The 25,430-nt window shown below is 43.9% G+C and overlaps 1 protein-coding gene across 1 annotated transcript in view; it reads right to left on the reverse strand.

Annotated features, from left to right (window-relative positions):
* Positions 1 to 25,430, reverse strand: part of pkd1a (polycystic kidney disease 1a) — a 174,353-nt gene that overhangs the window by 92,068 nt on the left and 56,855 nt on the right. Inside the window, exons 3-12 of the mRNA XM_078558920.1 lie at positions 17,870 to 17,941; positions 16,655 to 16,726; positions 13,774 to 13,952; positions 10,637 to 11,281; positions 9,050 to 9,224; positions 7,943 to 8,163; positions 7,278 to 7,393; positions 5,425 to 5,575; positions 4,573 to 4,829; positions 2,278 to 3,018 (exon numbers count right to left, since the gene is read on the reverse strand). Of these exons, the coding sequence (XP_078415046.1) occupies positions 2,278 to 3,018; positions 4,573 to 4,829; positions 5,425 to 5,575; positions 7,278 to 7,393; positions 7,943 to 8,163; positions 9,050 to 9,224; positions 10,637 to 11,281; positions 13,774 to 13,952; positions 16,655 to 16,726; positions 17,870 to 17,941 (2,629 nt within the window). The remainder of the gene's footprint in view (positions 1 to 2,277; positions 3,019 to 4,572; positions 4,830 to 5,424; positions 5,576 to 7,277; positions 7,394 to 7,942; positions 8,164 to 9,049; positions 9,225 to 10,636; positions 11,282 to 13,773; positions 13,953 to 16,654; positions 16,727 to 17,869; positions 17,942 to 25,430) is intronic.

A 25,430-nucleotide genomic window follows, 5' to 3' on the forward strand; every position in this document is an offset into this window, starting at 1 on the left:
GAAATTGTCAAAAAAAAATACCGACTCCACAGTATGAGCTGCAGTATGAAGTGTAATACTTCTTGGATTTTTCACCTTAGAGCTGAGAAGGTTAAGGGGAGATTTAATAGACGCTTTCAAGATTCTGAAATGTTTTAGTAGAGTAAATAAGGAGAAACTGATTCCGATGGCAGATGGGTTGGTAACCAGAGGGCACAGATTTAAGGTAATTGGTAAAAAGACCCAGATGGGGAGATGAGAAATTTCATTATGCAGTGAGTTGTTGGGATCTGGAACACACAGACTGAAAAGGAGGTGAAAGCAGATTTAACAGTAGCTTTCAAAAAGGGAATTGGATATACAGTCAAAATGGAGGAGGTCTTGTGGTGCAGTGGGTAGCGTCACTAGCTCTGGGCCAGATGCTCCAGGTTCAAGCACCACTTCAGACTTGATGACCATGGAAGATAATGTGGCCAAACAGGTTAATTATCAGCTTGTAAATCCTTCCACTACACCTGATGGCAGGTGGTAAGAACAGGAGAGTTTCCTGGTCAGACATACTACAGAAGGCAACAGCAAACCGCTGCGGTACTTTGCCAAGCATAATCATGGACCAATCCTATGGAAGTCTAGGGTCACCAATACCCTCTTAGGACATGGTACCAGGGAGAGTTGAAATGAAAAAATTGTAGGGAGTGGGATTAATGGATAGCTCTTACAAAGAGCTGGCATGATGGGCTGAATGGCCTCTGCCTATGATTCAATGATATTGTGCTTTGCCCCTTGTTGATTCTGCATTCTACACAGGCCCTTCTCCTAAAGTAGCTCCTCGTTCCTACAGTTCAACAAACAGTGTTTTACATAGAATATTTCTGGAGAGGTGTGGGAGATTTCTTGACTCAGCAAGAATAAAAGCAATGGAGAATATTTCTACTTTAAAGAGCTAGGGGGTAATTTTGATTTGAAAAAAATGGTAACTATTCAGCCACTCGCTGTACATCTCTCAATGGAAATGAAAATCGGGAAAGATGGATAAATGGGGCTGAATCGATATAGCCAGTTTACACTGTCACTCAAAGTTAAAGGTACTGCTGCAGGATCAGCATGAAGAATTACCTGGGCAGGTATACCACAGGTTAGACACAGCTTGAGTCATTCTCGATACTTCTGTGCTACCTGAACCAGCCCCAAAGCGCACCCCTAAATCAGCCAAAAGGAAACTTACAGCCGGTCATGTTGAGCCCTCTCTGATTACAAGTGGCAATTTATTGCTCTGTTTCCAACATTTCAACAGGGACAGCACGTCAAAAAATCGTTTCACCATAAACCGCTTTGAGACCTCTGTTGGTTGCGAAAACCACAATATAAACGCAAGCCTGTCTTGATGAAGAGTATAATTCTACAGGCCCACATTCACTTGAAACACTGGCTGGAATTTAACCGGCACGGGCATGGGTCCTGCCACCGGGACCAAATGTGGGTCCTGAGCAGAACCGCAGAGGGGATTTACCAGCGGCAGGCAATTAAAAGGATGCCTCCATGTTGTGGTGCCCTCAAAGGACGGGCAAGCAAGAAATGTTTTTAATGTGCTGGGGCCAGGCAGATAGGCCCTGGTGTTTGGAAGGGTGAACCCTTCAGTGGCAGCGGCAGAGCCATGGTGGGGGGGGGCGGCTATTGCAGCCGGAGGCCCCTCCGTGGGCCGTGAAGCGGCCATAAAGAAAGGCCACCTCCTCACTGTCTGCCCCCCACAACCCCAACCCCCCAGCAAAGCCTCTGGGAGGCTACTTCAATATACATGGCAGACTTCCCACAAGTGCTGGCAGGGGCGTAAAATGGCCGTGAATAACTCGGTCAATTGGATCAGCTGGCCACTTGCTTTCAGTCTTCCCTCCAGATGCCTCCCGCTGTTACTTTACCAGCCCTGCCACCTCTCAGCACATCTCCAAAGGGCTGGTAAAATCCCAGCCACCATTTCTACCACAAAAGCTCCTTATCCCATCCATTAAGGCCTATTTAGGGATTGAAGAATAGAACGCTTAACTCATTGCACGATCAAAATTCCCCAATCTTTCCCATGTTACACTTTGACAACCTGCTCGAATATTGGAAGATGGCCAACACAATGAGAGATTAACATCTGTTGCTCTGAGGATGACTGGTATTTTCAATACTTCACCGTTGTGCACTAAAATAAATCAACACAGTCAATAAATGTGGCTGGACTACTGATTTAAAATAACGTTTGAAAAGAGCTGCGGGTTAAAGAAAGACTCATTAAAACTATAAAACGTATCTTACCACCAGGGAGTTGGACAACACGCGGACACTTGGGTCAGGCAAAATCATCAGTCCTTCGATCGGATCTTCAGCTTTCACTGTAACTGTCTTATTGACAGAGCTAACCTTGTTCTTTGCGCTGATGACAATACTCGTTAGATTGGAGTCTTTGAAAACCAATGGGATACGCGAGAAACAGGTATTATTGTCCTTTTCACAGTTGGAGGAAAGCTCTGAGGGGCAGGTCGCCTCACAGCTGAAATTCTGGCTGCTCCCAGACCAACTTGTTGACGTCCCGTCAGATGACTTAACCTTGACAATGATGATAGCTTGATTCTTTGGCACATAGATCACGCCATTTTGTTTTGGCGGGTAAATAACACTCAAGTCGGTAATTGGTGCCACAACCTGAACAGTGCAGGATGCGTTGCTGTAGAATGGCCGGTTTTCCACCATTGCTTGGTAAGTATAAACGCCCGGTGATTGCTGCCCATTGTGAAGCAGCGGGCTGCTTGCGATAGTTTCTTGCCTGTGGGTGTAGAGCACGCGCAAGTTGCACACAGTGCCATCTGTCCAGTTGCTATCGGCCAGGTTTCTCCAAAGATCCCTGTTCCCACTGGAATAGATTATACTGAAGTAACTCTGTTGCCAGGGTGACGAATCATTCTGTTGACACTGTAAGAAGCTTCCAGGATCGCCGTCATGTTGAATGGCTATGATGTCATTGGACTGCACTTCAATCCTTTCATTTCTCAGCAGTAGCTTGACATGGAGAAAAATGATAAACTTATTTCTCTAATATTCTGCTAATATTTAGATATTAAGTTCAGCAGAAGGACTAATGCTGGGATCGGGATGATGGTCAGCCAGTAGTCATGATCTGGCTGGTAGTTTAGTATTCGATAATGAGCATAAAAGTAACAATCCTCACATGAGACTCGAAATTAGGAGGATTGAAGTGGGGACAGGGGGGAGGGAGGTGGTGGAGGGGTGTGATTTTTGACATCACTCTGAGTCAGTGGACAGCCCGTGCTTGCTTGCCCGTTGGTGTCAAGCCACCTTCAGGGGCCACATGGGCACAATCGGCAGTGCGCTGGTTAAGTGGGAAAGTGGGAAATTGGCCAGCCATCAACTTCAGCTAGTTAGCATGTCAAGTTTGAGGGGGTCGGGGGTCAGTGGGGGTGGGGGCAGTATTCAAACAGGCCAACAACAGGGTGAAATTGCTTTTGCGGGAGTTATGGTGGTGGGGGGGGGTGGGGGGGCGGTGGGGGGGGGGAGGATGCCAAGGAGAATTAATCCCTCCTCTTCCTCAGCCCTCTACCCCTCCAAAAAAATGAGAAGTTCCCCGAGCTGCTTTGTAAATGACCTCAGCGGTCTCATAAAGACCTATTTGGCAGCTTACCCATTCATACCTGGACATGGAAATCAGTTCAAGGCTGCGAGTTTGCACCGTCAAGCAGTCATACGCTTTGGGCAGAATTATTCGCTCGTCGGGCGGGCGTGTGCCTGACCCGAACAGGCGTAAAATGATGCGCGATGGCGTCGGGTGAGCGTCCCAACGTCATCGCGCACTCGCACGATATTTCGGTCGGTGGGCGCACTGCCGACTCTCGCGCGTGTATATAGCTGATGATTAAGCGGCCTATTAAGACCACTAATCAATTAATTGCTCGGAATTTTTCGCTGCCCGTCCAACCCTTCGGTTGGTGGGCAGGCGAAAAGGCCAAGCGGCCTTCGCATTTTTGGCAAAACCTCATCCACGGGCGAGATGAGGTTCGACCAGTGATTTTAAAAAAAACTTTTTGCGTTCATATTTTACACGTCCCTGCTCATGTGACAGAGTCACATGAGGGGGACACGTTTTCATTATTTTAAAAATCTTAATTTTTGTTGTTAAAAATCTTCAGCTCCCCGAGGCAGCTCTGTGCCTCAGGGAGCTTTTACTGCGTGCACCCCCCCCGGGGCATGCGCCAACTTCAGCGCTGGCCTTCCTCCCGCCCCCCCCCACACGGGCAGCGCTGAGCGCCGAAGCGTGCCTTTCACACCGTTAATTGGCCAGCCAGCGTGAAACAGCAGCCGGGGCCTGATCGTGGGCACCGATCCGCTTCACGGCCGCTCCCGCTCGCCCCCCGCCGAGCTCGCCCGCCGACCGGGAAATCCTGGCCTTTGTTACAACGAGCAGGAGGCTTGCCCATCGACAGGCCCGACTGATTCACTGTCTTGAGATGATCGAGATAACTGATTGCAGCCTAGGCTATGGACAGAAACGGAAAAGACACCAAAAGCAACAATAGCAAAAGGGATAAACGATCTTACTACATAATGCGTGGAGCTCTCAGCCGGCACTGTGCAGGGAACCTCCGTCACCAGATCATAACTTGGGTGGTTTCTACTGAAGTGCGGCGGGAGTAAATTCGGACACCTAATAAAGACATCGGTACCGCAGGGTCTTTTGAGCGGCAAGCACTTTTCAGCCAAGCTGCACCATTTGGTGTCACTGGCGCAGCCACGGGTGGTGTTGCTGGGAGTTCGAGGTAAGCAAAATGCAAAAGACGAGCATACTTCTTCATTGTCTGGAAGGATAAATTGTCCAATGATTTTGAAAGTATATTTCCTTTTGTAAACTTTCTCCAACACAATTTCAAAGAAAACGATACACATTTTCAGCTTACATTTTGTTAACATTTCTAATACAATCATTGGGCGCATAATTTTGTGGAGAATATAAGTGTATGTGTGGGGGCTCGCTATAAATTTATATGTGACTTTATAATATATATATATATGTGTGTGTGTGTGAGAGAGAGAGAAACTCAGTTCCACTGGAAGCAGTTGAGGCAAATGGCATGATTGATTTCGAAAGGATATTAGATGACTACAAGAGAGAAAAATGAATAGAAAGATTTGCTGAAATGCTGAGAAGGGTAGACGGAGTGGGAGGAGACTCATGTGGAGTATAAACACTAGTTCGGCCGAATGGCCTGTTTCTTTGCTGTATATTGTGTGTAAAATGTATTTATATAATTGTTGTCCACTTAATCTAAGAATTTGAGGTATCCTGACAAATTTGTTTGGAGACTATGCACTTTGTTGACTATTTACATAAGAAGGAATGAGGTTGGCAAGTTCTGCTTTCTGAAGCAGTGACTCCCGGTATTAAGTTGTTACCTGGTGTCACAAGGTGCATGTCTTTTCCAGCACATCTTGGTCGGTAGATCTTAAATCTCACCTGGACAGTGTGGTTCAGATTTTGTGTGGCCAATTCCACCACTGACATGAACCCTTTATGATTGAACCAAAGGCCTGGGAAGACCATGAGCTACGAGACCAAAGTATAAACAAAAGGATTAGCAACTAGAGGAGGCAAAACATATTCACCTCCCTTCTCCTGTTTCTAGCATCTTAACTAAAAATTGCATTTACCTGCAGTAATCTCTGGACAAACTGTCAATATAAGTGCTCGGGGGATCATTTGCTATTTTTGACAAGCCAATGTCAGCATCAAGTACTCTCAAGCCAGATATATCATCTAGTGGTAGAGTAATGTATCAGTCTTGGTTTGCTAGCATGCTTAATTTTAAATCAGAAGGTTGTGGTGTCAAACTCCAAACCAGGAACTTGAGCATGCAATCCAAGTTGACATTACTGTACTGCACTGTCGGAGCTCCTGTCTTTTAACTGAGATGGTAAACTGAGGCCCTGTCTGCCTTCTCAGGTGGGCATAAAATATCTCATGGCACTATTTTAAAGAGGAGTAGGGCAGTTCTTCCTGGTGCCCTGGCCAACATTTGTCCCTCAACTGACATTACTAAAATGGATACCTGATCATTTATCACATTGCTGTTTGTGAGATCTTGCCATGCACAAATTGCTGACTGCCATTCCCTACGTTACAATAGTCGCTGCACTTCGAATGTACTTAACTTGCTGTTATTTGGGATGTCCCAAGCACATGAAAGGTGCTATAAAAATGCAAGCTATTTCTTTCTTTATAAAACACCCTCTAATCTGCCCTAAAATTACAGGGTTAATCTTCATCATTACCACCTATCACCTACACTGGTATCTTGACGGAGTCAATTGCCAGGTAACTTTAGCTAGCTTCCATGGGATGAACATCTACATTGGGCAGACAAACCATTCTGCCAGGTTACTGCCTAAGTGGATAAGCTGAAAACTACCCCCTCTATCTTAGCCTCAACCTTGGGCACGCCTATTACACTAGAGTAACATCCCTATTGCCCTTGAGTCCTACCCCTATTGCACTTATCATGGCATTATTAATTTCCCACACCAGCCATCCTGTGGTCTCTCTCTGTGAGGCTGCTGTAATGGGGGTAATTTTGCACTGAGCCCAGGAACTGAACTGAGACAGCCTAAACCCATTTCTCTCTTATATAACAAAAAATGTCTGAATTCTCTCAAACAACGCCTAAAAAAGTGATCTGTTCATTAACTTATTGTTGCTTGTCAGAGCCTGCACAATTTGGCTTTGTTTCCTACATGACAACAGTGACTACACTTCAAAAGCACTTTAATGGCTATAAAACGTCCTGAGTTGTGAAAGGCGCTATAGACATGCAAATTCTTTCTTTCTCTCCACATAGTGCAAGGAAAATTCAGCTTTCAAAACCTGTCAACTGTTGTAGGGTGTTGGATACCTTTCAGAGGTCTTAATTAAGTCTTCAAAGCCTTAAGTAGGTTAACTGTATGTATTTACAAACTACAAGAACAATGTTCATATATACAGTAATGGGTTCAAGCTAGGAGCTGTCTCCATGCTTGCTTGAGCACACGGCTAACACTAGACTGACCCTTAGGGGTGGGTCATGTGTTCTCTTACATCACTGTGTGGGCAGTACTGTACTCAGTCCCATGTTAACCATATACATGCCAGACCTTTATACTACACCAACCACAAAGTGTACACTTTGCAAACACACTCACATCGCCATCTTCTGACACATTCCTTTAGAAGCTGACTCTGCATCCAAATGTAATACAGGTAGACAATCACTTACCTCCACCAGTCCTGTAGGTGTCGGTGCTCTGTTGTTCACGGTGATATTCTTCACAGGTAAATTGGTACTAAATGCCGGAGATCCCAACAAATAGTAATTGGCACCTGGTATCTTTTCTGCTTTATCAAACACACACAAAATGCTTGTCAACTAAAAGTTTGTAAATGGCCACAAACTGACCGTAAAACAAAGCACGAGATGTTCCTGATTTTAAAATGAGTCACTTTCCAAAGATACTTCTCCTCATTATCAATGATTGACTTATTTCGTGCGTCTTAATTGTGGAGATAGTTACACTGAACATGTTGTTCTTTCTGCTTATTGTGCACCCGTTGTGGTGTGTTTGATAATAAACCTTACAGGAAGAATAGTGATGAGAAGAAATCTTCCAACCTTGTAGCTGTGTTAAACTGTAATGGCGAATTAGCTGATCTCACCCATAGCAACTGAGTGGAGTGCTCCAGACGAGGGTATGAAAACATGGCACCCAAGAAACTGTGCCCAGACGAGGGTCAATGCCCTCAAAAAAGAATGGGGGGGAGGTTGGAAAAAGATTGGAAGAAAAAAGTAATCACCATTTTCATCTGAAGAAGCAACAAGGAGCCCTTGACTGGTACTTTGTTAAGAATCATGTTTAATTTAATTTAATAATTTCATTCACAAACCTCCAGCCCTGTATTCACAAACAAAACTTCTTCTCGTGGTACAGAGGTCTGTCTTCCATTCTCCTGCAAGGTTTTCACCCATAAACACGCAGTTATTACTGAGTAGCATATTTGGTTGCCCAGGCAACCAGTCCTGAAAGTTTTCAAGGGTAGACCCGTCTACCCACTGCAGTGTTCCAGCACCAGCAGTATCACTGAGACCTATCCACACAGGATGCTCGCTGCAATAAAAACAAGATGGCATTAAATCGATCGTAGGGGTTACAAAATAACCTATCATAAAGACCTCTTTGCAATGTGGCAGCTGTGGTTCCAGTGATAAGGAATAATCCAACAGGAAAAGCAAAGTAAGTGTGACATGTCAGCAGTTAAATACCTGTAGATGGTAGCCAGGACAAACTTACAAACCCTTTCTACCCAGAGATTGGTGAGAATATGGAACTCATATTCAGAGTAGTTGAGGCAAACAGCATAGATGCAGTTAAGGGCAAACTAGACAAATATTTGAGGGTGAAAGGAATGGAAGCTTATGCTGATAAGGTTAGATGAAGAAGGATGGATGGAGTCTCATGTGGAGCATAAACGCTGACATACACCAGCTGGGCCGAATGGCCTGTTTCTGTGCCATAGTCCCAGTGTAGCTGGATGTAACAGCAGGGTCACACTGTACACAATTAGGTACTTTGCTATGTAACACAGAAAAAAATACGTTGGTTGTTGGGGGAAGGAGTTATCAACCAATTAATAGTTATTTTAGTTTTGACACTCAAAACATTTTGGTGCTATTTTGCCGCCTCTTGATGGCCCAGTACTCTGAAGGTGGAATATGCGTTTTATATGTAATCCACAAAATGAGGTGTTAAAGCTTAACTGCAGTCTTCAAGAGTGTCACAATTGCGAACAACTGCTCGCGTTTGACAATGACGAGTCACTGTCAGCACAAATTTTACTGAGCACTTGAGGCACTTGCTGTCATTCATTTTACTGGACAGAAAGCAGGTGCTGAAAACATTCAATGTGTGATTCACTCATTGGAGAAGAACCCAAAATGTAGGAGTACATGAGACACAATTGGCAACAGCTTTAATGCGCTTTTATGCAGCTTACCATCCTGTAATGTTTGCTATAAAATTCTGAATTTCTGGACTCTTTATAATTGCCAGGTCACCATTGCTGTAAGATTGACAGAAGTGACGAGCCATTCGCCACGTGGAACTATTAGTTACCAGCCTATAGCAGTGATTGTTGCTCTGATGTCCACCTAATGGGCAAAATGGAGCCTCTGTGGAAAATTACAAATAAGAAATATAAATTAAGAACAGTTCTACATTTAGAGGCTAATTTGACAAGAGTAGAGCATCACTACGTTAGCACAGTTGACTAGATGGCTAGAGTACAGTGTAGAATAATACTAACAGAATGGGTTTAATCCCTAGGCAGTTTTTGGAGCCTACCTCCTTACCTTGCCCCATAGTGATGTCATGGCATAGCCATGATTAGCAACCCTTGGACAATGAGGATGCGACATAGAGAGAGAGAGAATCACTGTTGAAAAACTGTATGGCTCCAGACAGGTCGCTCTATACTAGGATTTTTCCTTGTGAGTGGTGAGGGAAAACCAGACTAGCATCTTATTCGAGCACAGGAACAGGAGGAAGCCATTCAGCCCTCAAAAAGTTAGATCATGGCTAATCTATTACTCAGCTCCATTGGCCTGTATTTGCTCCATATCCCTTGATACCCTTAGTGAACAGAAACCTCAGTCTTAACCAGGATCTACAGCATTGGGCAGGGGTGGGGGCAGTGGTGCTATGGGTGGTGCAGAGGGAGGAGAGTTCCAGATTTTCCAATAGCCTCCTTATGTGAAAAAGTATGTCCTAATTTCACTCATAAATTTTTAAAAAATTCATTTATGGGATGTGGGCTTCGCTGGCTGGGCCAGCATTTATTGCCCATCCCTAATTGCCCTTGAGAAGGTGGTGGTGAGCTGCCTTCTTGAACTGCTGCAGTCTATGCAGTGTAGGTACACCCACAGTGCTGTTAGGAAGGGAGTTTTTGACCCAGCGACAGTGAAGGAATGGCGATATATTTCCAAATCAGGATGATGGGTGACTTGGAGGGGAACCTCCAGGTGGTGGTGTTCCCATGTGTCTGCTGCCCTTGACCTTCTAGGTGATAGTGGTCGTGGTTTTGGAAGGTGCTGTCTAAGGAGCCCTGGTGAATTCCTGCAGTGCATCTTGTAGATGGTACACACTGCTGCTATTGTGCGTCAGTGGTGAAGGGAGTGAATGTTTGTGTATGTGTATTCCATCACACTCCTGATTTGTGCCTTGTAGATGGTGGATAGGCTTTGGTGAGTCAGGAGGTGAGTTGCTCGCTGCAGGATTCCTAGCCTCTGACCTGCTCTTGTAGCCACAGTATTTATATGGCTAGCCCAGTTCAGTTTCTGGTCAATGGTAACCCCCAGGATGTTGATTGTCTAAATGGTCTATTTCTAGCTTTAAGATTATGACCCCTTGTTCTGAGGAAAAAGGGATGAACAATTAAAAAAAATATGGCTGCCATTGTCTACGCTACCAAAATGAAGTGGGCTACTTGGGTAAAATAATGACAACCACAGCCTTTGCACCTTACCCAGCAGGAGTCAACACCTTCAGAAAGGGAATTTGTTAATCAATATGCCTTTTCACTCACCTTTTATTGTGCCATCATTAGAAGCTGTAACACTCCACGATGCTGTAACACTGTTGCTGTTCCAGTTATAGATCCTAACGTCAATGCTTTTGTTTGTCTGCACTGCAGGAGGACAATCCACCTCCAGCCTTCCAGAGGGGATGGAGACGTTTATTTCCACGTGCAGTGAGGTAGGCTTGCTGCCTACAGAGAATGCAACACTGACCAGGTATGTCCCTGGGAGACCGTATTTGTGGAACACTACATGGCTGGTAGTGTTGAAAAGTGGAGATAGATCTCCAAAGTCCCACTGGAAAGTGCTAACATTAACTAAAGTTTTAACAGTCAGCCGTGCAGCCTCAAAAAGGCTAAAAGTGCGTAGGTCAACAAAATTCGCAACTGTAACTTCGAATGCTTGTTCTACAATAGTGCAGCCACAGACCTGAATAAACTCTCTATCTATATCCCCTGGTATACATATAGAATCTGAATCCGGTTCAAGTTCAGAGCCGCATAGACAATGACTCTCATTGTCCAAGGCAGCATATAGTTCACCCTCAGTAAAACAGAATGCTATGCAGTTTTCTCTGCTGGAGATCCAAGTTGTCACCAAGGTTAAATTTACTATAGACTGTCTGTCAGGTGAGCAGGCTGCAAACTCAGACCCTGGAAAAGAGATAAGGAGAAATACTAGTATGAAGCCCGATTGGAACATCGTGAATATATTCAAAGCATAATTAAAAATACATCTAAAATGAGGAAGGCATAAAACACATTCGTGAGCAATCGTGAGGAGAGGCTGGAGAAGCTGGAGTTGTTCTCCTTAAGATTATAGATATTTTCAGCATGGGAGGAGGTCATTCAGCCCACTGTGCCCATGCCAGCTAACAAGGAGCCATCCAGCCTAAACCAATTATCCAGCTTTTGGTAGGTTATGGTAGTTCAAGTGCATGTCCAAGTACTTTTTAAATGATGAGAGGTTTTCTGGTTCTCCCGCCCTTTCAGGCAATGAGTTCGAGATCCCCACCACCCTCTGGAGGAAAAGAATCCCCTCTAAACATCCTGCCCCTTCCCCTAAATCTGTGCCCCCTTGTTTTGGGCCCGGCAGCCAAGGGGAATAGGGCCTTCCTATCCACTCTATCTCAATCCCTCATAATCTTTACACTTCAATTAGGTCTCCCCTATCTCTCTATCTATCCAATCTTTCCTTATAACTAAGATTCTGCAGTCTAGGCAACATCTACAGAAATCTTCTCAGTACCCTCTCTAGTGTAACCACATCTCTCCTATAGTGCGGTGGCCAGAACTGCATGCAGTACTCCAGCTGTGGCTTCGCCAGTATACTGCACAGTTCCTGCATAACCTCCCTGCTCTTAAAATTCTATGCTTAGGCTAATAAAGGCAAGTTTTCAGTATGCCTTTTCACCATCTTATCTACCTGTCTAGCCACCTTCAGGGGTCTGCAGACGTGCACTCCAATGATCCTCTGTTCCTCTATGCTTCTCAGTTTTCTAGCATTTACATAGAAACATAGAAAATAGGAGCAGGAGTAGGCCATTCAGCCCTTCGAGCCTGCTCCATCATTCATTATGATCATGGCTGATCATCCAACTCAATAGCCTGCTCCCGCTTTCTCCCCATACCCTTTGATCCCTTTCGCCCCAAGGGCTATATCTAACTCCTTCTTGAAAACATACAATGTTTTGGCCTCAACTACCTTCTGTGGTAGCGAATTCCACAGGCTCACCACTCTCTGGGTGAAGAAATTTCTCCTCATCTCAGTCCTAAATGGTTTACCCCGTATCCTCAGGCTGTGACCCCTGGTTCTGGACTCCCCCACCATTGGGAACATCCTTCCTGCATCTACCCTGTCTAATCCTGTTAGAATTTTATAGGTTTCTATGAGATCCCCTCCTCATTCTTCTAACTCCAGCAAATATTTATTGTGTATTCGCTTGTAGGAGAGAAGCTGAAGAGGAGATTTGTTAGACATGTTCAAGATCATGAACAGCTTTGACAGAGGAAATAAGGAGAAACTGTTTCTAATGGCAGTCAGGTCAGTCATGAGAGAACATTTTCGTACACAGTGAGTTGTTATGGTCCAAAATGTACCGCCTGAAAGGGCGGTGTAAGCAGATTCAACAGTGACTTCAGAACGGAGTCGGATACGCACTCGAAGGGAGGAAATTAACAGGAGTATGGGGAAAGAGCACTGGGGGAGTGGGACTAATTGGATAGCTCAAAGAGTCAGCACAGGCATGATGGGTGAATGGCCTTTGTTCTGTATCATTCCATGATTCTCACAGCACTTGTTATTTGAAAACATGGAATGCACAGTAAGCGGGTGGTATGTCATGGAAGACGTCTGCTGTGTGAGATAATAGGCATGAGTGGGAAACTAATTTTCATAAAGCACAAAGAGCTAATCAGTCATACAACAGTTTAATTTAAGTATTGCTGAAAAGTGTTGCAATGGCATTAATCTAAAAGTGCTTAGAATTTTTAGTATATTAAGGTATTATTTTCTGCCATCTCATACTCTCTGTCAAGATAGATAAACGTATATAAAGATACATTAAATATTTAAAGTTATCACCACCAGCCAGTCCCAATTAAGGAGTTTATTTGTCTCCAGCATTGGCACTACCTCCTTTGATAGTGATTAACAAGACTTCAGTCAAAGAAAATAACTGCTTTTAGGATCATGCTGGAATCTATTGAAGGCAAATAGAACACACCAAACCTGCTTCATTTCCCTAATCATCTTCACAGCCTCAGGATAAGCCCCACTATTATCCGCCTTTTGCAACTCAGTTCCTTGAAAGAGATTTTAAATGCAGTTTTAAAGGCTCCCTGCTTTTGTCTAACTGTTCTTAGTCCCTTTACCGTCACCTTTTATGGGGGACCCTGCTCAGCAGATGAGCAGCTAACAGGCCCTAGCTTTCAATTTGTTTATGGCACTGGCTGCAGAGACAAGACAATGGCCTTTTCTGCCAAATCTTCCGCAATCAGTAATCTCACAGGTCCAGTCCCAAACTCTGTGCTCACAGTATCCTTGTTGCCCTTCTATCACTCGGCAGAGGTCAAAGCTTTTTGGAATAACCCAGAAGATAATAACTGATGAGCTTTAACACGTTGATAAAGTTACTAATACTCACCGTAGAAAAGGCTTGAAAAATTAACACTTAACACAGACACGTCTTTCAGCTTTGAAGGTTTGGCACACTTTATGAATTCACTATCGATGATGATCACACCATTTGCTTCCTCCTCACTCATCCAAGTTGGTAACCAGGAAAGGTTACAGTCACAAACAAACTCATTAAAACTCAAGTTTCTGAAATATTGAAACAGTAAGAATTTATAATATTGATTTACTTGATTCAGAAAAAACAAAAGAACTGCGCGGAGATCAGGTAACAACCACCTTTGAGTCCATAAACTCATGGCCAGATCACACCTTAAATGCTACCCATAACGCTTTATGTGACATAAGGGCAAAGGTACAATGTGTGCAAGTAAGGCTGTTGTATGATGGTTGTGTTATAGAAGTAAGCACGAAATAAAATTACTTCAGAAAATGTAATGTCTTGGGAAATATATTTAATTAATTGTCCAATATACCAATATGCCTTTGTGTATGTATAAACATATGGTTAGATGATGAGAGGTTGCTCGTATGGTGCATTAACACTGGCATGGAGTAGCTGGGCCAAATGGCTTGTTTCTGTGTTGTATAGTCTAGGCAATTCCATGTAATATCTTTGGATTTTATATTCTGCAGACAAGGGAAGAGGGAGGCTCTGTGCTGCAGTGGGTAGTGCTCTGCCTCTAAGTTCTAGGTTCAAATCCAACCTTAGGACTTGATGGCCAAAGAAGGTGCATTCGAAATATGGCCAAATAGTTGAGTACCAACCTGCACATCCTTTCACTTGGAAAGTGGTAAGAGTAGGAGAGATTCCTGGTCAGCCATGTGATGGAAAGAATGTTGGAGCCTCTACCATCACTAACCATAGCTCTAGACTACAACATGCACATAAAACGTGCATGGCGCCACATCAGATTCCCAGTGAACTACAACACATGGTAGTATTGGTGTTTTTTTTTATTCATTTATGGGATCTAGGCTTTTGATGTGGCCAGTGAAGCCCACATCCCGTGAATGAATAAAACAAAATACCAGCACCACCATAAAAGGGAAGCTGTGGACTTGCATTCACTGAGGCTTGACAACAAGAGTTGTTTGTACACGGAATAGTTCACCAGTATCACTGACCATCTTCTTTACCAGCCTCCCATGACGAGATCTTAACATCTGCTTCCTGAAACTACAGACTATAGGCCTGGTTTTCCCCTTAGGATATTGGTACAGACGCTGTTTATCTTGGCATTGAGGAATTCTCCTCACCATAATTACAAATTAAGGATTTGTTTTAGCAACGCACGCTGCTGATTCTTTACTCCCTTTTCCCATTTTCCAGGTTTTTTTTTACTGCTTGGATGAGGAGCCCTGAGACTAAGGTTCAGTCGCCTTCTTGAGCATTATTTCTGGGGCATTGAGACTAAGACAGCTCGAGTGGCTTCCTGTGCTAGCACACATTGAACCCCCTGATATCCACAGGGAAAACATCCTCCTCGAAGAACACCATCGGCTGACAGCTAATGAAGCATTCCCACTGACACAGAACCCAAAAAAACCCACGCACTGGTCTAAAATTCCGTAGTCCCTACTGGAACATGCTACAAACTAACAATAGCTCCACCTCTAAATGACTCACCTCCTGGCTCACTGCAAACATCGCTAATCGCAACCTGGCAACTGATCCAATATGAAGTCCCAGGTTTCCACCTTCCATGAAATGTCCAGACAACCCTCAACCACTTGGGAACGGGACAGGGAAGACGTGGCCATTTGCTCCACAAGTGGAACACAAGGAATGGCTCAAATTGTGACTGTGGCCATTCAAGTCAGACCATCATTCACATACTGAACTCCTGCCCTGACAGGTCCATTCCTGTTGGCAACACAACCACTCACCCTGTGTCAGCTGAAGCCATTGAATGGATTGTTAACCTCAACATCGAACTATAGCCTGCTTCCCCAGCCATACAAAACTATTATTAGTGCAATCTATGTTTGACATGTACAAAAGGGATATAGGAGGGCAAAGGGTGGGAAATCCAACCATCTGATGTTGGGTGCATTAACTCTAACTTTGGGGAAAATTGAGCCCATAAGGGGAGCTCAGTCTTGTTTTTTTGGTTATGTCCTTGCTCAGAATATTGTGGGTCTGGTTCAAGCTGCTCCAATTCTATAAGGAGCCTTCAGAATTTGGACACAATTCATGCTGTGGAGCAAACTTTGCTCAACATCGGATACGACATGCAAATTCAATAATATTTAAGTATATTACAGTCTCAACTAAACGTAGATTGACCAGAGATTTGAAAGGAACAGCAACTCGTATTTTTTTTCCCCCGCAGCTTCCATATTTAGTCTTAGCTTGGCAAATTTTTTTCCTCATATAATTGTCCCTTGCCTCATATCCTGTCATTTTCTCCCTCTTTTTCCCATGGGGTGAAGAGAAGTTGCCAATGTTTGACGGGTTTCCATGGAGATGATCAGTTAAGGTTGCAGGCTTGTAAACCCCCAAGGCAGGGTTTTAACAATTTGACAAAACTGCGGCCTTATTTAGCTTTTGTCTGTTATCCGTGACGACCAAGGAGGGTGTGGCTTGCGGGGGGAGGAGGGGGCTGATGTCGATGGTAGGAATCCTTAGCTGTTGCTCAGTATTTGTCAAGTGTAATATAACGGCAGGTTAATACCCCAAGTTTAGCACCATGTCAAATCAGGCCAGTTACCCATGGGTACGGCTGCTTTTTTTTAAAACAACCAATTCAAAAAAGGGTTTTCCATAATTTCAAAAGGCTGGTTCGAGCTGCACACCCAGTTTGCCTACTATAAGTGTATTTGTCAAAATTTAATGTTGCCCATAGTTTTATCACCATTAATGCTATAGAGCATTCCAGAAAACTTACATTTTACTTAAATTAAATAAATCTGCAAATATTCCATCTTCTAAAGTAGATATCTGATTGTTGCTTATGTCTCTGTAAGAAAAGATTTTGGAAAAGATTAGTGTTTTCACATGAAAGCATTCCTTGTATCACAGGGCTCCATGCATTTACCATTTGAGAGGAGCTTGCTCTATATTGCACACACTTCCAGTAGCAATAAATGCACACTGTCACTGGTAATATTTGTATCTAACCTGCATCTTTGCTTTCTGTAACAACATGTCACTTTTATAATCTGAATCCACCGATGTACCTGTGGTGCGTACTATCTACAAGATGCCCTGCAGCCACATGGCAAGACTCTTTTGACAGCACCTTCCAAACCTGTGACCTCTACCACTGAGGACAAGGGCCGCAGACACATGGGAACACCAGCAGGGGGAGCAGTTGGCAATGGAGGTCACGTGATAAAACCTCCAGGGATACACACAAACAGAGTTGGCCACCCTGAGTGGGAGGAGGGCAAGAGAATTGTCGCAAGGCAGTGTGGCTATCTACAATTAGAAACAAAAATGGGCCTTGCTTTGTATAAACTGTGATTAACTGTGTCAGGCAAGGCTGCCCCTTTATTTTGAAAGACCTCTCTCTGTCGCCATTGGCAATGCTGGATGTCAGAAAGGCAAAGCACTCACTGCACCTGATGTTGCTAAAGATTTAATGGCACAAAGTATGTCAGCTCATGCATTTCCCATCATTAGCTTATTATCTGATTCTGCAAGCTTGAATATGGATGGATATATTCACTGTCTGCTATCGCTGCCAGTGGAAACTCTCAGATGTGGCAGCTAATGTTGGGAAACAGGAGAACAGCTCCTCATTACATTTTCCTCTTTCTGGCAACATTGTGGAAATCTGTTCTTAATGGAATTTCTCGTCACCTGGTCAGCAGGGAACTATCCTAGGCCAAATGCTGTGACTAACTTGTTGAGACATAAACTCACACTATTATGGCCATCAGTCTAGATAAGGATATCTGTTCAGAATTAAAAATGGCAAGAGTTATTTTTACTGCCCAAATATATAGATGGAATGTGTGATGATATCCCAACCATAGATGGACTGGATGGTGTCCCAGGTAGAGATGGGTTGTATGATGCTCCAACTATTGATGGATTGCGCCCAGGTACAGGTTGATAATAAAGTGGGTACAATTTTTTTCAGTCCTTGAAAACTTACATATCTGATAAACATCTTCTACCAGCGAAGATTTCTTTGAAAAGAATACTAATATTATTGCCCTGTAGATATCTGGGGAGAAAACAGAAAATGTAACGCATTAACTGATAGCAAAGATATAATCCACTTTTATTCAATTGACTTGAACTTGCGTCCACGTTAATAGCAAAGGTGTTAACACATTTGTAATGTTGGATCTCATATTCGTTGAAAGGAATTTGCTCTGTCATATTTATGCTCTCAGATATTAAATAGGGTGGGTTGCCATAGTAATTTGGAACAATTTAACAAAGAGGACTTCATTATGTACAATCTGGAGTATTTTACACCATGGTAATGGACTGGTTCTCAGATGACACCTGCACTGTTGGTTTTGAAAGTACTTGTTGAATCACTTGTAGGTTTGAAACAATGCAAAAAACTTCCAGGGTGGTGGGGTGGTGGGGTGGTGTCAGTCATTAAAAATGACCAGTCATTGACAAACATCCTAAGTTTATTCATTGTTGCAGCCTGTTTAAATGAACAATGAACACATTGGCCTGGGCTTTGGTAATGATGGCAAAATTGCCAGTGCTCGCCTTCATTACACCACTGACACTGACAGCAACTTTGGGAGTCCACACATGTACAAAGTAATCCAGAAATTGCTGTAAATGAGTTGATACTTCTCTACAGGGTGCGCCACAGAGGTTCCCATACTGCAATCTACATTGCAATCATGAATTGACAAGGAGTCCCACTCTAACGGTGTTAGTCTCACTGTAAAAACCCTTGAAAAAGTCTCACCTCATTGAATGTGGTGTAACTGGGTTTTTAACACTTCATAACTATGGCTAAACACTAAAAATTTAAATTACAAATTTAAGTCACAAGTGAAGGTTATTAAGCACTTTTAACCGCCTGGTTCGCTGTTTATGAATGCTTCACGGTGATGGGCTGCTTACCTGCTTGCTGGCATCACTGCTGCAGCAAGCGCCAAGACATCCCCCAGGCTTGGCACCGGAGTGAAACTGCGGAGTTAAAGGGGAAAGCCGCAACATAGGCCCGAATTTTCCTGGGGATGGAAAGAGTCTCCGGCTTAGCCAAAATGGTGCCAGAGCCCAGATTCCAGAAGTCCCAACACCAAACTCGGCACTCGCATTTTCTTTGCCGGGGTGGGGGGGTTGGGGGGTGGGGGTGGTGGGGAATGGGGGAGGGTTGTAGTTTGCACATCTGTAGTTCACAGAGGCAACTGCATATGTAAAAGTGCAGCTGCCTTCAAACAGGTGCAACAGATGTGAGGAGGTGGTGGCGTAGCGGCATTGTCACTTGACCAATAATCCAGTACAACCCTGGGGTAATGGACCGGGGGTTCAAATCTCACCATAACAGATGGTGGCATTTGAATCCAATAAAAATCTGGAATTCAAACTCCAATGATGACCATGAAACCATTGTCGATTGTTGTAAAAACCCATCTGGTTCACTAATGTCCATTAGGGAAGGAAATCTGTTGTCCTTGTCTGGTCTACATGTGACTCCAGACCCACAGCAATGTGGTTGACTCTTAAACGCCCTCTGAACAAGGACAATTGGGGATGTGCCATAACTGCTGGCTGAGCGAGTGATGCCCACATTTCATGAGCAAATAATAAAAAAACAATTATTATTGAGATGTGCAAAACCTGGCTCTTGGGCCTTAGATATTTCAGCAAAAGGTCTTAAGTTTGGAGAGGCAGGGTATCCTTCTGGAGAGGTCAAGTGCACTTTGGGAGATGTAAGGTGCCCTTTGGAATAGTTAAAATTAGATATGAATGTGTGTAAAAAGTGGATAAAGTCATTGGAATTGTCAAGCTGTTAAGGTTTTTAAATCTCCTGCCCTTTAATTTTAAAAAAATTGCCCAAATACTTGCAATTCCACTAGGTGTCTGTTGACAAAAGCCTGAGGGTTATCATTATAGGATTAGTGCTGCATGACTGATTCCACAACCTTTCACTATGACAGTGGCTTATAAGTTCACAATTTGATTGACAGCTCCACGTAGTTATAAAGTCTTTGATGTGGGGCTATGAATACTAATGGTTGTTTTCATATGGGATTAACTTCTCAAAGGAATTTGAATGTAATGAATGGGTTTGTATCAATGAGAGTTTTTTTTTAAACAGCGAAGTCATCGATAGGCACTTAGAATTTTATTTTATTTAATCTCAGCATGGTTCCTGAGGTCTGGACATGGTGGTTACTGGATAAATTGGCATGGGGGGGTGTAAATGCAAAGGGTGGTGGATGGGGGGGCATGGGTTGGCATGAATTGGTACTAAGTTGACATAGAAGCTATAAAGAGCCATGGAGATGAGTGGGCAGGTCTTGGGTTGCCATGGATTGGTACTAAGTTGGCATTGGGGCTATAAAGAGCCATGGAGGGTGGGTAGAGGGGTACAGCTGCCATAGAGTGCAAGAGGGGTTATGAAGTGGGTAGAAGGGCATAGGTTGGCATGGATGGTATTAGGGCCCATGGAGATGGGTGGGGGCATGAGGTGGCATGGATGGAGGATGGGAAGTGTGTGGGGGTGAGGGGTGAGGGGTGAGGGCTAGATGGCTGTTTTTTATTTTATTGTTTTCTTTTAACAGCTGGGACAAAGTACCAGATCACCGAGGTCAGCCTTTCTCAAAGCCCACCTCCACACCCAACAACCCCTGTGGCTACCTCTGAACTGTTTCCAGGGGTGGCAGGCCCGACTCCAGCTGGAACTCCCCCAATCACCACCCACCCAACCCCACCCCTCCACCAAACACCCTGAACTAAATTAGAACATCTGGGGCACTTTCTCCTGAGTCAGGTTTGCAGAATCGGGAATTTTCTTCTGTGATAACATATTTTCTTCAAGGTCAGCAGTGAATGCTCTTGTGACTGCAAAATTCAAGCCAATGTTTTCATTTTCCTACGGGTGAGATCCATTTGAAGTCTTCCACATTCGATGACTCATGGACAAACACTTCCCACTCTAGGGAGCTCCCACATCCCAACCCCGGCCTTCAATCACAACGAAGTCACAAGACTCAAAATGTCTTACTTCACAAAGAATATACTTGCATTGTAAGCAGTTCAGAGGACGATCATTAGGTTGATTCCTGAGATGAAGGAGTTGTCTTATGAAGAAAGGTTGAGCAGGTTGAGCCTATACTCATTGAAGTTTAGAAGAATGAGGGGTGATCTTATAGAAACATATCAGGTTCTGAGGGGGCTTGGCAAGGTCAAGGCTGTGAGGATGTTTCCCCTCATGGGGGAACCTAAAATGAGGGGCACAGTTTCAGGATAAGGGATCAATCATTTAAGACATTTCTTCTCAGAGGGTCACTACTCTGCAGAAGCCTCTGTCCCAGAGAGCTGTGGAGCTAGAGTCATTGATTATATTCAAGGCTGAGATAGAAAGATTCTTGAACTATGGGGGAGTCAAGGGTTATGGGGAACAGGCAGGAAAGTGGAATCGAGGCCTCGATTAGATCAGCCGTGATTTTATTGAATGGCAGCGAAGGCTCAAGGAGCCGAATAGCCTACTCCTGCACCTATTTCTTTTGTTCTTGTGAGACATAGACTAGGGGTTGGATTTTTGTATAGGGTCAGGAAAACGAAAGTTGGGCCCTTTTGTGGCTTCTGGAATGCGAGCCCACCTCTGAACTCACTTTGCGTCATATTTTTGTCTCTGAAAGATGTGAGTAGGGAGGGCTTGGGCTTTGTAAGCTGTGAAGCAGTGCAGAAGAAGTGTGGGTGCGGAGGCAGGGACCACCTCATCACCCATCTTCCATGCCCCCTCATATTCCCCCATGTATCCTCCATAGCCACTCACCCAGTATCCACCATGGACAGACCGAAGGATATCTTTGAAATGGACATGAAAAAATATAAATTCTAACAATCAAATACAGCTGTCATTGAAGCACACTTTTTACTGAAAAAAATTATTTTGCCAAAAAAATTTAAATCCCCTCAAGTGGTCAATCTATCATAAAAACAAACAGTTATCCATTTACAAATGACAGGTAATCCTTTAATAACCTCTTAAAATGTCAATCAAAATGTGAACACAGGCCCCTGATGAGATAAATGGTTCTAGAGCTTTTGAAACAGAGCCAAGCATTCATAACAAGCTCAGCTGTAATACCAATCTTCAGCATTGTAAACAATGGCATCTATTGAAACTGGAAAAACAGGTGGCCTCTTTTTAAGCTGCAGGTGCTGTTTCATTTTCATTTCAAAGTACATTGCCTGACAATCAATGGATTGGAGCAGGTGCTCAGATTTATTTCAACTTTCAGCAGCAGGGGAATTGTTTCAAAGCTAAAGATCTCTGCACATTTAAATCACAGCAAAAATATGATAATATGATAGGAGAGTTTCCCAGCACATGTTTTAACAGTTTTGAAAGCCTATGGCACTTTCTCCAATGGGAAAAGTACTGCAATGCGTCTCAACACTTAAACAATGCTGGTCAATGTAATGGTCAACTTACCATTTTGGGACAGACCCTATGATGAAGTACTGGAGTTAAAACACATCTACATCACAACAAAGCATCTAATAATGACATTTGAGGTCATCAAAATATTTAACACTTACCTGTCAGAATGTTCCTGACTCCTCAGCAGGTGCCCCCCAGTGGTCACAAATTCTCCAATGAGGTCAACATTTTTAGAGCTTCTGAACACACACCAGCATATGAAAATAGGGGTGGAGAGAAGGGTGGGGGGAGGAAATTCAAATTTCCTATAGGGCTCACAATGGTGACATCAAGCTTGGAAGAGGTGCTTGCAGGGTCACAACCTAAAACCTTCCCGACCCGCAAAAAAGCCCACATAAAAACAGCGCAGGGTTGGGAAGGCAGGGGAAATTCCTTTTTTTCAGTCAAAAACTTCAAGATTTCAGCTTCCCCAATCAAATTGCCTCCTCCATCGGGCGACAAAATGGCCCAAGGTAAACCAGAGCAGAAATCTAAGATGAGTTAACATGGGAGCAGCCATGGTGTGTGGACCTCCCCCCCAGAAAGTCAGTAGAGTTGTATTTTTTTTTATATTTTCCATGATATAAGTAGTGTAGAAAATTGTTGCATTTCAGCGTGGAAATTATGTTTTGTTCATTCGTATACTTTACATATAAGTAACCCAGCTACTCCCAGGTTAATTCTGCCTTGCTTGTAACTATATTATGAGCGCTCAGTCCACCTACACAGGCCAGTGACGCAGTTATGTGTTTGATGGTCTGTTCAAATTTTCCTCTGGGTTGGTCAGAAATGAACTCTTGAGTTATGAATTTCAAACAACTTCAATAGTCTGTTTAGAAATAGAGAGGGTTTTGCAGCACTTGGAAAACTAACTCTGCAAGCTGTTTTGTAATATTAAGGGAACAGCTACTTTTAGGTACATCTGCGTCAGAGCAGTGGGACTCATTCAAGAAGGAAATAGTGGAGAGTACAGGACCAACGTATTCCAGTAAAGACAAAGGGCAGGATCAACAAATCCAGGGAACCCTGGATGTTGAGGGACATACAGGATTAGATAAAGAGAAAAAGGGAGGCTTTTGGCAGATACTGAGGGCTCAAAACAGTGGAAGCCCTAGAGGAGTATAGAATTTGTAGGGGGGAACTTAAAAAGGAAATTAAGAGAGCAAAAAGGGGGCATGAAAAACATTGGCGGGTAAAATAAAGAAAAATCCAAAATTGTTTACAAGTACGCTAAGAGTAAGAGGATAACTAAGGAAAGAGTGGGGCCCATTAAGGACCATAGCGGTAATGTGTGTGTGGAGCCGGAAGTCGTAGGTAGGGTTCTAAATGAATACTTTATGTCGGTGTTCACAAGTGAGAGGGACAAAGTGGGTATGGAAATCTGGCAGAAGGACTGTGCAATAATTAAAGAAATTAGCATAGAAAGGGAGGAGGTTCTATGTAGTCTGGTAGGCTTAAAAGTAGATTAATCTCCAGGCCTGGATGAAATGTATCCAGGCTGTTGAGTGAGGCAAGGGAGCAGATAGCGGGGGTGCTGGCAATAATTTTCAATACCTCTCTAGCCACAGGAGAGGTGCCAGAGGACTGGAGGACAGCCAATATGGTACCATTATTCAAGAAGGGAGGAAGGGATAAACCAGGGAACTACAGGTCAGTCAGTCTAACCTCAGTGGTGGGGAAACTATTGGAAGCAATTCTGAAGGACAGAATTAATCTACACTTGGAGAGGCAGGGATTAATCAAGGACAGTCAGCGTGGTTTTGTTAAGGGGAGGTCATGTCTGACCAATTTGATTGAATTTTTCAAAGAGGTGACCAGGTGTGTAGATGAGGGCAATGTATTTGACGTAGTCTACTTGGACTTCAGCAAGGCTTTTGATAAGGTCCCGCATGGGAGATTGATAGCGAAGGTAAGAGCCCATGGGATCCAAGGTAATTTGGCAAATTGGATCCAGAATTAGCTGAGTGGCAGGAAGCAGAGGGTGATGGTGTTTTTGTGACTGGATGCCTGTGTCCAGTGGGGTTCCACAGGGATTGGTGTTGGGTCCCTTGCTGTTTGTGGTATATATAAACGATTTAGACTTGAAGGTAGGAGGGTTGATCAGTAAGTTCGCAGTTGACACGAAAATTGGTGGGGTGGTAAATAGTGAGGAGGACAGCCTTAATTACAGGAGGATATAGATGGGCTGGTCAGATGGGCTGATCAGTGGCAAATGGAATTTAATCCGGATAAGTGTGAGGTGATGCACTTGGGCAGGACAAACAAGGCACAGGAATACATGGTGACTGGTAGGGCCCTGGGATGTACCAAGGATCAGAGGGACCTTGGTGTGCATGTCCACCGGTCCCTTAAGGTAGCGGGACAGGTAGATAAGGTGGTTAAGAAGGCATATGGGATACTTGCCTTTATTAGCCAAGGCATAGAATATAAAAGCTAGGAGGTTATGCTGGAACTATATAAAATGCTGATTAGGCCACAGCTAGAGTATTGCGTGCAGTTCTGGAATCTGCATTATAGGAAGGATGTGATTGCACTAGAGAGAGTGCAGAGGAGATTTACCAGGATGTTGCCTGGGCTGGAGAGTTTTAGTTATGAGGAGAGATTGGATAGACTGGGGTTATTTTCCCTGGAGCAGAGGAGATTGAGGGGGGACATGATTGAGGTGTATAAAATTATGAGTGGCATTGCTGGGTAGACAGGAAGGAACTTTTCCCCTTGGTGGAGGGATCAATAACCTGGGGGCATGGATTTAAGCTTAGGGGCAGGAGGTTTAGAGGGGATGTGAGGAAGAATTTTTTCACCTGGAGGGTGGTGGGAATCTGGAACTCACTGCCTGAAAGGGTGGTAGAGGCAGAAACCCTCATAATATTTAAGAAGTATTTGGATGTGCACTTGCGATGCCATGGCATACAAGGCTATGGGCCTAGTGCTGGAAAATGGGATTAGAATAGTTAGGTACTTGTTTGACTGGCGCAGACTCAATGCGCCGAAGGGCCTTCTTCTGTGCTGTGGACCTCTATGACTCTATGACTAAGGTGATATGAGAGGTCAATTATCACAATGGTGGGGGGATGATTTTCTT

The sequence above is a fragment of the Cetorhinus maximus genome, chromosome 15 (assembly GCF_964194155.1).
Source record: "Cetorhinus maximus chromosome 15, sCetMax3.hap1.1, whole genome shotgun sequence".
Lineage (NCBI taxonomy): Eukaryota > Metazoa > Chordata > Chondrichthyes > Lamniformes > Cetorhinidae > Cetorhinus > Cetorhinus maximus.